Below are 12917 nucleotides of genomic sequence, written 5' to 3'. Positions count from 1 at the left end.
CTAACAGTCATACAGTCTCTCCTCCTCTAACAATCCTACAGTCTCTCCTCCTCTAACAATCATACAGTCTCTCCTCCTCTAACAATCATACAGTATCTCCTCTAACAATCATACAGTCTCTCCTCTAACAATCATACAGTCTCTCCTCCTCTAACAATCATACAGTCTCTCCTCCTCTAACAATCATACAGTCTGTCCTCTAACAATCCTACAGTCTCTCCTCTAACAATCATACAGTCTGTCCTCTAACAATCATACAGTCTCTCCTCCTTTAACAATCATACAGTCTCTCCTCATCTAACAATCATATAGTCTCTCCTCCTCTAAGAATCATATAGTCTCTCCTCCTCTAACAATCATACAGTCTCTCCTCCTCTAAGAATCATATAGTCTCTTCTCCTCTAACAATCCTACAGTCTCTCCTCCTCTAACAATCATACAATCTCTCCTCCTCTAACAATCATACAGTCTCTCCTCTAACAATCATACAGTCTCTCCTCCTCTAACAATCATACAGTCTATCCTCCTCTAACAATCATACAGTCTCTCCTCCTCTAACAATCATACAGTCTCTCCTCTAACAATCGTACAGTCTCTCCTCTAACAATCATACAGTCTCTCCTCCTCTAACAATCATACAGTCTATCCTCCTCTAACAATCATACAGTCTCTCCTCCTCTAACAATCATACAGTCTCTCCTCCTCTAACAATCATACAGTCTCTCCTCCTCTAACAATCATACAGTCTGTACTCTAACAATCCTACAGTCTCTCCTCTAACAATCATACAGTCTGTCCTCTAACAATCATACAGTATCTCCTCCTCTAACAATCATACAGTCTCTCCTCCTCTAACAATCATACAGTCTCTCCTCCTCTAAGAATCATATAGTCTCTCCTCCTCTAACAATCATACAGTCTCTCCTCCTCTAACAATCATACAGTCTCTCCTCATTTAACAATAATATAGTCCCTCCTCCTCTAACAATCATATAGTCTCTTCTCCTCTAACAATCCTACAGTCTCTCCTCCTCTAACAATCATACAATCTCTCCTCCTCTAACAATCATACAGTCTCTCCTCTAACAATCATACAGTCTCTCCTCTAACAATCATACAGTCTCTCCTCCTCTAACAATCATACAGTCTATCCTCCTCTAACAATCATACAGTCTCTCCTCCTCTAACAATCATACAGTCTCTCCTCTAACAATCGTACAGTCTCTCCTCTAACAATCATACAGTCTCTCATCTAACAATCGTACAGTCTCTCCTCTAACAATCATACAGTCTCTCCTCTAACAATCATACAGTCTCTCCTCTAACAATCATACAGTCTCTCCTCTAACAATCATACAGTCTCTCCTCTAACAATCATACAGTCTCTCCTCTAACAATCATACAGTCTCTCCTCTAACAATCATACAGTCTCTCCTCCTCTAACAATCATACAGTCTCTCCTCTAACAATCATACAGTATCTCCTCCTCTAACAATCATACAGTCTCTCCTCCTCTAACAATCATATAGTCTCTCCTCTAACAATCATACAGTCTCTCCTCTAACAATCATACAGTCTCTCCTCTAACAATCATACAGTCTCTCCTCCTCTAACAATCATACAGCCTCTCCTCTAACAATCATACAGTCTCTCCTCCTCTAACTATCGTACAGTCTCTCCTCCTCTAACTATCATACAGTCTCTCCTCCTCTAACAATCATACAGTCTCTCCTCTAACAATCGTACAGTATCTCCTCCTCTAACAATCATATAGTCTCTCCTCTAACAATCATACAGTCTCTCCTCCTCTAACAATCATACAGTCTCTCCTCTAACAGTCATACAGTCTCTCCTCCTCTAACAATCCTACAGTCTCTCCTCCTCTAACAATCATACAGTCTCTCCTCCTCTAACAATCATACAGTATCTCCTCTAACAATCATACAGTCTCTCCTCTAACAATCATACAGTCTCTCCTCCTCTAACAATCATACAGTCTCTCCTCCTCTAACAATCATACAGTCTGTCCTCTAACAATCCTACAGTCTCTCCTCTAACAATCATACAGTCTGTCCTCTAACAATCATACAGTCTCTCCTCCTTTAACAATCATACAGTCTCTCCTCATCTAACAATCATATAGTCTCTCCTCCTCTAAGAATCATATAGTCTCTCCTCCTCTAACAATCATACAGTCTCTCCTCCTCTAAGAATCATATAGTCTCTTCTCCTCTAACAATCCTACAGTCTCTCCTCCTCTAACAATCATACAATCTCTCCTCCTCTAACAATCATACAGTCTCTCCTCTAACAATCATACAGTCTCTCCTCCTCTAACAATCATACAGTCTATCCTCCTCTAACAATCATACAGTCTCTCCTCCTCTAACAATCATACAGTCTCTCCTCTAACAATCGTACAGTCTCTCCTCTAACAATCATACAGTCTCTCCTCCTCTAACAATCATACAGTCTATCCTCCTCTAACAATCATACAGTCTCTCCTCCTCTAACAATCATACAGTCTCTCCTCCTCTAACAATCATACAGTCTCTCCTCCTCTAACAATCATACAGTCTGTACTCTAACAATCCTACAGTCTCTCCTCTAACAATCATACAGTCTGTCCTCTAACAATCATACAGTATCTCCTCCTCTAACAATCATACAGTCTCTCCTCCTCTAACAATCATACAGTCTCTCCTCCTCTAAGAATCATATAGTCTCTCCTCCTCTAACAATCATACAGTCTCTCCTCCTCTAACAATCATACAGTCTCTCCTCATTTAACAATAATATAGTCCCTCCTCCTCTAACAATCATATAGTCTCTTCTCCTCTAACAATCCTACAGTCTCTCCTCCTCTAACAATCATACAATCTCTCCTCCTCTAACAATCATACAGTCTCTCCTCTAACAATCATACAGTCTCTCCTCTAACAATCATACAGTCTCTCCTCCTCTAACAATCATACAGTCTATCCTCCTCTAACAATCATACAGTCTCTCCTCCTCTAACAATCATACAGTCTCTCCTCTAACAATCGTACAGTCTCTCCTCTAACAATCATACAGTCTCTCCTCTAACAATCGTACAGTCTCTCATCTAACAATCGTACAGTCTCTCCTCTAACAATCATACAGTCTCTCCTCTAACAATCATACAGTCTCTCCTCTAACAATCATACAGTCTCTCCTCTAACAATCATACAGTCTCTCCTCTAACAATCATACAGTCTCTCCTCCTCTAACAATCATACAGTCTCTCCTCTAACAATCATACAGTATCTCCTCCTCTAACAATCATACAGTCTCTCCTCCTCTAACAATCATATAGTCTCTCCTCTAACAATCATACAGTCTCTCCTCTAACAATCATACAGTCTCTCCTCTAACAATCATACAGTCTCTCCTCCTCTAAACAATCATACAGTCTCTCCTCTAACAATCATACAGTCTCTCCTCCTCTAACAATCATACAGTCTCTCCTCTAACAATCATACAGTCTCTCCTCTAACAATCATACAGTCTGTCCTCTAACAATCATACAGTCTGTCCTCCTCTAACAATCATACAGTCTCTCCTCTAACAATCATACATTCTCTCCTCCTCTAACAATCATACAGTCTCTCCTCTAACAATCATACAGTCTCTCCTCCTCTAACTATCATACAGTCTCTCCTCCTCTAACTATCATACAGTCTCTCCTCCTCTAACAATCATACAGTCTCTCCTCTAACAATCATACAGTATCTCCTCCTCTAACAATCATACAGTCTCTCCTCTAACAATCATACAGTCTCTCCTCCTCTAACAATCATACAGTCTCTCCTCTAACAGTCATACAGTCTCTCCTCTAACAGTCATGCAGTCTCTCCTCTAACAATCATACAGTCTCTCCTCCTCTAACAATCATATAGTCTCTCCTCTAACAATCATACAGTCTCTCCTCCTCTAACAATCATACAGTCTCTCCTTCTCTAACAATCATACGGTCTCTCCTCCTCTAACAATCATATAGTCTCTCCTCCTCTAACAATCATACGGTCTCTCCTCCTCTAACAATCATACAGTCTCTCCTCCTCTAACAATCATACAGTCTCTCCTCTAACAATCATACAGTCTCTCCTCCTCTAACAATCATACAGTCTGTCCTCTAACAATCCTACAGTCTCTCCTCTAACAAGCATACAGTCTCTCCTCTAACAATCATACAGTCTCTCCTCTAACAATCATACAGTCTCTCCTCCTCTAACAATCATACAGTCTCTCCTCTAACAATCATACAGTATCTCCTCTAACAGTCATACAGTCTCTCCTCTAACAGTCATACAGTCTCTCCTCTAACAGTCATACATATTCTAATAACATATCGTCTGTTCCCCTGCCTCTCCTCTCACTCTCTCCATTTCAGTCTCTCACTCTCCAGTACTTTGTCTCTCTCTCTTTATTTTTTTCTCTCTCTCTCTGTCTCACTCTCTGTCCCACTCCTTTGACAGTGTTTTCTGTGTTTTGTCTGTCAACCAGAACTCATAGCAGCCAGCCAAACACCAAATCTCTCTGCTCTAGAGGGAACCAGTCGTTCACTGCCATAACACACACACTGCCAGGGAAGCCAGGCTGCGCTTCTCATGATTTCATGCCACATTAGTAGAGAAGCTTTCTGGCTGGGAGAAACATGGTATGGTGTGTGTGTGTGTGTGTGTGTGGTGTGTGTGGTGTGTGTGGTGTGTGTGTGTGTGTGTGTGTGTGTGTGTGTGTGTGTGTGTGTGTGTGTGTGTGTGTGTGTGTGTGTGTGTGTGTGTGTGTGTGTGTGTGTGTGTGTGTGTGTGTGTGTGTGTGTGTGTGTGTTACTGAAGGCTAGCTGGCTTGGAGGAACTGGATGCTTCTAAAGTGTTTAAAGTTCACTTGAGGCCTGTTGACTCTAGAAAATTATCTTAATCCTGTCAGGGTCTTGGGAACACTTGAAACCTTTTATCACAAGACCAACATCCAACAGTTAACGTCAGCTTATGGCAGCTGATTTACTGCAACACAGACATAACACAAGCCGTTATCTAGGTAAGTTGGCTGGCGAACGATAACTAGCTGACACACAGAACGGTTTGTGTCATGCCTTCATTAAGGCAGTTGTTTTAAGCTGACACATATGACGCTGTAATGATGTACATCCAGACCTCTGTTGACCCTGTGGGCTGGTTTATTTGGTTCTTTATGAGTTAGCGTTAAGCCTTGAGTGCTACGTTAACAATATCTTAAATCTAAGGATGGGGAGTCTGGAGGGGGTTGGGAGACGGAATTACCAAATAGTGTTATAAAAGGGTTGATGGAGAATGTAGGAAGGGGGGAGGAGGAAGGAGTCAGTGAGGAGGAAGGTGTTAGGGAGGAGGAAGAGGTTAGGGAGGGGGAAGGAGTTAGGGAGGGGGAAGGAGTTAGGGAGGAGGGAGGAGTTAGGGAGGAGAAAGGAGTCAGTGAGGAGGAAGGTGTTAGGGAGGAGGAAGAGGTTAGGGAGGAGGGAGTTAGGGAGGAGGAAGAGGTTAGGGAGGAGGGAGTTTGGGAGGAGGAAGGGGGGGTTAAGAAGGGAGTTAGGGAGGAGGGAGTTAGGGAGGAGGAGGGCGTTAGGAAGGGTGAAGGGGGAAGGAGTTGAGGAGGAGGCTATTGCTTTCAGACCCTGCCCCAGGGGCTGAATGGGTGCAAGATGAGAAGTAGAAAGAGACACTCTCCCTGGGAAGGCCTTTCACTAGGAACCTGTTGCTGCAGATGTCCATTCAAAACCCAGACCCAGCTGAAGAGAGAGCGATATATAGAGACCACACTCCTGCACTGACAATTGAGAGAAGAGCGAGCCAGACTCCATCACTACAAAATTGAGAGAAGAGCGAGCCAGACTCCATCACTAAAAATTGAGAGAAGAGCGAGCCAGACTCCATCACTGAAAAGAGAGAAAGATAGAGCAACCACAGACTCTTTCAACTGAAAAGAGAGAAAAACCTCCACATTGCTGCTCTGAAAGCCACAGAAAGAAGGAGAGCGACATAGAGAGAGACCCAGCCTGAAAAGAGAGAGAGAGAACAATGGGTGCTATTGTCAGGCCTTAGTCCCTTTCACTGCCGTTTCTCCAGGCTCCAGACTCCTGCAGTAGGCTATCTGTGAGTACATCTGTAGGGCTGACGTTACCATCCTCTCCACTCAGACACAGAGAGGCTCAGGGAAACTACAGATCCACTCGGCACGGAATGGACGTACTGTAACAGTAGCCTACTGAAGTCTGGATGCTAAGCTAGTTTAGCGCTTATTGTGTCTATTCTCTTCTGGGTTAGGGTGTGTGGCTACTGCTTGGGATCTGGTTGGTGAGTCGATCTTGTTGCTTGTGTGTGTGTGTGTGCGTGTGCGTGTGCGTGTGCGTGTGCGTGTGTGTGTGTGTGTGTGTGTGTATGTGTATCAGTGGTGTATTAGCGCGACAGTTAGCCTAGCGGTTGAGAGTGTACTCTGTGTGTTTTAACTTGAAGGTGAAAGTGAGTGTTGGGACAGTAATCGAAAGGTCGCTGGTTCAAATCCCAGAGATGACAAGGTGAAACACAGTTCATGTGCCCTTGAGCAAGGCACTTTACCCCAATTGCTCATGTAAATCGCTCTGGATTAGAGTGTCTGCTAAAGGACTAAAATGGGATGGAGTAAGGCTCTGTTTCTCTGTTTGTAAGGAGAAGATGGTTGGTTGTACGTTTTCACTGTGACTTCAGACAAAACAGTGATGTTACATGACTGTGTATATATATATATCTATATATATTCACTTCATATGATAATTATATACCATTCAGCAGATGCTTTTACCAATGAGACTTACAGTCAGTCATGCATACGTTTGACGTATGAGTGGCCCCAGCGGGAAATGAACCTACAACCCTTTGCTTTGCAAGCGACGTGCACTAGCAACTGAGCCACACTGGAAAGCAGTTACAATTGTTTTGGTAACACTTTCCTTGACACCCAGTGTAATAACAAAAAATGGCAACTTTGAAGAATCTCAAATATGAAATTTATTTTGATTTGTTAAACACTTTTTTGGTTATTACATGATTCCACATGTGTAATTTCATAGTTTTGATGTCTACAATTTAGAAAATAGTAAAAAATTAAGAAAAACCCTGGAATGAGTAGGTGTGTCCAAACGTTTGATTGTTACTGTATACTCATTAAGTATGTAGTATACAGTATGTTAGTATTGGTATTCGAACACAGCTCTGGTCCTCCTACAGTAAATGAACAGTCTGTTTTATAAGAAACGTTTAACAACGGAGCACTTCACAGACGGCAAGCAACAGCATCATGGTGAAAGAACGAGCTGGGCCATAGATTAATAATATGTGGAACATAGTTGATCGAAAAGCAACATATCCTCTTCGCTGCTGAGACTTCCCTTCATAAAACCTACACTCACTCATAAGCAGGCAGTGTGTGTGTGTGTGTGTGTGTGTGTGTGTGTGTGTGTGTGTGTGTGTGTGTGTGTGTGTGTGTGTGTGTGTGTGTGTGTGTGTGTGTGTGTGTGTGTGTGTGTGTGTGTGTGTGTGTGTGTGTGTGTGTGTGTGTGTGTGTGTGTGTGTGTGTGTGTGTGTGTGTGTGTGTGTGTGTGTGGTTCTAAGGTAAGGAACAGTAGGAGCAGACAGAGAGACAGAGCATCTGAACTCTGAACTTTCTCTACTGCTCAGCCTCCCCTGTACTCTCCCCACTATCACACACACACACACACACAACACACAGACATCTGTCTAAACATGGTTGATTCTATCTCCCACTGCCAATGCAGGCACCACAGACATGTCAAACATTCATAAATACTCTCCTTGTTTTTCCATAAAATAACCCCTTTAAAGGAGCTTAACAATGACACAGCAGACTAATCCAGTATCTGAATATCACTGTGTGGTAGTGTTTACGTTACAAGTAACACACATATTTGCTCATTGCAAATAAGTTGACAGGAGGAGAGCCACAGGATGTGCATGTCTCCATAAACGATGCCGTTCCAAGCAGATCTGTAGTTAAGACTTCTAAGTGATAGGTGAGTGAGGATGCAGGTAGCCTAATGGGGTAAGTGCGTTGGGCCAGTAACCGAAAAGGTCGCTAGGTTAAAAATCTGTCGACGTGCCCTTGAGCAAGGCACTTAACCGCAATTGCTCCTGTAAGTTGCTCTGGGTAAGAGCATCTGCTAAATGACTCGAATGTCAAAATGTAGAAAGACACATGAACTAACTGTTATCAGCTTAATTGTTTTCATGTTTGTTATTCTTGCCTCATCTCGTGGTTGAGACCAGTGGTAATCATCTCGTGATAGTACTGTCTGCCTGCCTTGTCTCTCTGGTCAATGGGAGGACACAAGGCATACATGTAGGTCTAGGGGCTATGGCGAAATACCTATGTTGAAAGAGCAGTGCTGTCTATGTGTGTGTGTGTGTGTGTGGGGGGGGGGGGGTTATGCCAGTGTACTTGCTCTCTCATGATGTCAACTGCTCTCCTTTGAAGTCCAGAATTATTACATTATTCAACCCAAATCCCTATGAAAATCATGAATTAGTTATTGTATCGTAAGAGTCATTTTATTTAATGACTGCCTTTTCAACTGAGCTCTGTTTCTCTCCTCTCGGCATTGTGACCTTCGAATCAGTCATTTCTGCTTGTCCTGGTTAGACCACTCACTGTGTGTACATTTTCTATACCACAGGAGTTTGGTGGCACCTTAATTGGGGACGATGGGCTCGTGGTGATGGCTAGAATCAGTGGAACGGGTATCAAACACATCTAACACACGTGTTTACTGCCATTCCATTTGCTCTGTACCAGCCGTTATTATGAGCCGTCCTCCCCTCACCAGCCTCCACTGGACACAGCGATTCATGCTCGCAGTGCACATGCACACACAGACACACACGTAAAAAGAAACGCACCTCTTCATCCTGTATTGTCAGCTGGTTCGTTGCAAACAGAACCAAAGTGTTGCTCTGCTTTCAGCATCAGAAATAATAATATATTTTCCCTGCATTGAAAATGTCCTTTTTTTAATGTTTAAATGAAAGCAAGCAATTGTCAGCATTGATGAGAGGCTGGCACTGAAGACAACAGGTCATTCGGAATACACAGAGAGAGAGAGAGAGAGAGAGAGAGAGAGAGAGAGAGAGAGAGAGACCCAACATATATTATTCAGCCGTTGAACTGATTTTGTTGGTTTATAATGTTTTGTGTGTCGTGTTGTTTCAGCTTTACGACAAAATCAACACAAAGTCATCTCCCCAGATCAGAAACCCCCCCAGCAATACTGTACAGAGGGCCAAGGAGGTGAGCGCGTGCACACACACACACACACACACACTCACACACACGTACACACACATTGATACAATACTGTACAGAGGGCCAAGGAGGTGAGCGCGTGCGCGCACACACACACACACACTCACACACACGTACACACACATTGATACAATACTGTACAGAAGGCCAAGGAAGTGAGCGAGTGCGCACACACACACACACACGTACACACACACTCACGCACACACACACACGTACACACACACTCACGCACACACACACACACATACACACACATTGATACAATATTGTGTTATGTGCTTGTCAACCTGCTTGTGTATAAGATATTATTAATGATGATTGATGACGTGATCAACTGTGGACCACCGCACGCTGCTTCATAATTCCCTGACCACACACTCCTGCTTAATCAACACGGCTCTAGCCATTAACACATCTCTCTACTATTCATTAGGTTCACATCACAAACAGCACCCTATTTCTCATGTAGTGCACTATGTTTGACCACAGCCCTATGTGGCTCTGATCAGAAGAAGTCAAAACTGGTGCCCACTGTGTGGAATAAGGAATCTAACTCTTCACTGCTGTTATCTACTTCGGCTTTCTGCTGCTTGTTTAACATTGGGTCAAGCTGGCCTGAGGTCAGTGTTTGAAGGAGTTGAACCTCCTCTCCTCTAACCTCTTTAGTTTTTTTCCTCAAAATAACAACAACCTCATAGCTATGTGTCACCAGCTAGGTAACAAACCTGGGTTGTCCACAACACAAAACTCAATACCATGTTAGCTTTCTGAGCTAAAGGCCAGCCGTTAGGCTCTGGGAGCTAACATGAATCTTCAGGTTTCAGGCAAGGTTACTCATCAACCACCTCCACTACATAAGGACACATGCACGGCTGTCCTACTGGGACATGTCTTATGACAACCCCAGCCAGCTTTACATTAGGATATAACTGTAACGTGGTGTGATGTGAAAGCTACACCCCAGTAAAGCACGGTGGAGGTGAAGTGGAGGTGTAGAGAAGGGTGTAATTGTGTAGATCAGTTGGTTGAGCATGGATCTCGCAAGGCCAAGGATTGTGGGTTCAATTCCCACTGGGGTCATGCAGCAATATATGCACGCATGACTGAAAGTTGCTTTGAACAGAAGTCTCTGTTAAATGTTGTGTATCATTATAATATACACTCAGCAAAAAAAGATAGGACCCTGTCTTTTCAAAGATCATTTGTAAAAAATCCAAATAACTTCACAGATCTTCATTGTAAAGGGTTTGAACACTGTTTCCAATGCTTGTTCAATGAACCATAAACAATTAATGAACATGCACCTGTGGAACAGTCGTTAAGACACTAACAGCTTACAGACGGTAGGCAATTAAGGTCATAGTTATGAAAACGTAGGACACTAAAGAGGCCTTTCTACTGACTCTGAAAAACACAAAAAGAAAGATGCCCTACTCATCTGCATGAACGTGCCTTAGGCATGCTGCAAGGAGGCATGAGGACTGCAGATGTGGCCAGGGCAATAAATTACAATGTTTGTACTGTGAGACGCCTAAGACTGAGCTGGTTCTGTAGTAGGACTGTTTCTGTAGTAGGACTGGTCTTATAGTAGGACTGGTCAGCCGATTATTATATAATTTTTTAATGAACAAGATGAAGAGGTAGTAAATATAGAAGGTGGCCATTGGATCCGGACAGTTTTGATCTACTAGACTGTTAAACACTGAGGCTGTGTTCCATTCCAAAAGGTTTCCCCCTGAAAGAGAGGTGGACAAGAGCAGAAGGGACAACTGTTTTGTAATGGAATGCAGCCTGCGATCGAATCTTTTCAACAAACACACAGAATCTGTTGGGTTTTGTTTCCCACTGTTAGTGAAGCTAATCCACAGTCTGTTGGATCATTCCTGAGCTACACACACACACTCAGACACACACACACTCACACACACACTCTCTCACACACACACACACACACACACCCGCTCACACACACACACTCACACACACACACTCACACTCACACACTCACACTCATACACACTCACACACACACTCAATCACACACACTCATACACACACACTCATACACACACACTCACACACACACATTCACAAACACACACACACACACACTGGCAAGACAGACTCACTCTCTCTCACACACACTGGCAAGACAGACTCACTCAGAGGGAGGGAGGGAGGGAGGGAGGGAGGGAGGGATGGAGGGATGGGTTAGAGAGAGGGAGGAGGGAGGGAGGGAGGGAGGGAGGGAGGGAGGGAGGGAGGGAGGGAGGGAGGGATGGGTTAGACGGAGGGAGGAGGGAGGGAGGGAGGGATGGGTTAGACGGAGGAGGAAGGGATGGGAGGGAGGGAGGGAGGGAGGGAGGGAGGGATGGGTATGGGTTGGAGGGATGGGTTAGAGAGAGGGAGGGAGGGAGGGAGGGATGGGTTAGACGGAGGGAGGGAGGGAGGGAGGGAGGGAGGGAGGGAGGGAGGGAGGGATGGGTTAGACGGAGGGAGGGAGGGAGGGAGGGAGGGATGGGTTAGACGGAGGGAGGAGGGAGGGAGGGAGGGATGGGTTAGACGGAGGGAGGAGGGAGGGAGGGAGGGATGGGTTAGACGGAGGGAGGAGGGAGGGAGGGATGGGTTAGACGGAGGGAGGAGGGAGGGAGGGAGGGATGGGTTAGACGGAGGGAGGAGGGAGGGAGGGAGGGATGGGTTAGACGGAGGGAGGAGGGAGGGAGGGACCAGAGAAAAGGTAGTGTGTATTGTTAGTATGTGTATAGACTTTGTCAAAACAAGCCCAACTGTTGTAAATGTGAAATGTTTGTATTGGGTTCATTGTATGTGGAGGGCAATTAAATTGTACGTTAGGCTGAGAAGAAAGAGAGGGGGAGGGAATAGGTTGAAAAACACAGCAGTATTAACACTGGAAAGTCCATTTAGAGCAGTGTAGGACTCTGTATGTGGCTTTGAAGTAAGTCTAAAGGATTTGAGTAATTAACCAGCTAGAGTTGACCCAGTCTGGTCCTAGAGGGATTTAGTCTAACCTGTTTATGGTGCTGTTTGTGTCATAGTTTTACTTTTAAGATGGTCTAATTTTATTAGGAGTTTGTATGGAGTTGGAGCTAGTATGGCGTTGGATTATGAGTTTATATGGTATTGGATTATGAGTTTGTATGGCGTTGGATTATGGGTTTGTATGGCGTTGGATTAGGAGTTTGTGTGGCGTTGGATTATGAGTTTGTATGGCGTTGGATTATGAGTTTGTATGGTATTGGATTATGAGTTTGTATGGCGTTGGATTATGGGTTTGTATGGTATTGGATTATGAGTTTGTATGGCGTTGGATTATGGGTTTGTATGGCGTTGAATTATGAGTTTGTATGGTATTGGATTAGGAGTTTGTATGGCGTTGGATTATGGGTTTGTATGGCGTTGGATTAGGAGTTTGTATGGCGTTGGATTATGAGTTTGTATGGCGTTGGATTATGAGTTTGTATGGCATTGGATTATGAGTTTGTATGGCGTTGGATTATGGGTTTGTATGGTATTGGATTATGAGTTTGTATGGCGTTGGATTATGG

The 12917-nt window shown here is 44.0% G+C and overlaps 1 protein-coding gene across 20 annotated transcripts in view; it reads left to right on the top strand.

Annotated features, from left to right (window-relative positions):
- The window catches only part of LOC139405484 (peripheral plasma membrane protein CASK-like), a 190505-nt gene that overhangs the window by 110282 nt on the left and 67306 nt on the right, over positions 1 to 12917 (top strand). For all 20 annotated transcript variants that reach the window (XM_071147841.1, XM_071147840.1, XM_071147836.1 and 17 more), the window contains one exon: positions 9256 to 9333. In XM_071147841.1, the coding sequence (XP_071003942.1) occupies positions 9256 to 9333 (78 nt within the window). The remainder of the gene's footprint in view (positions 1 to 9255; positions 9334 to 12917) is intronic.

This window comes from Oncorhynchus clarkii, chromosome 3 (assembly GCF_045791955.1).
Source record: "Oncorhynchus clarkii lewisi isolate Uvic-CL-2024 chromosome 3, UVic_Ocla_1.0, whole genome shotgun sequence".
Lineage (NCBI taxonomy): Eukaryota > Metazoa > Chordata > Actinopteri > Salmoniformes > Salmonidae > Oncorhynchus > Oncorhynchus clarkii.
This window is presented reverse-complemented; position numbering and strand designations above follow the sequence as displayed.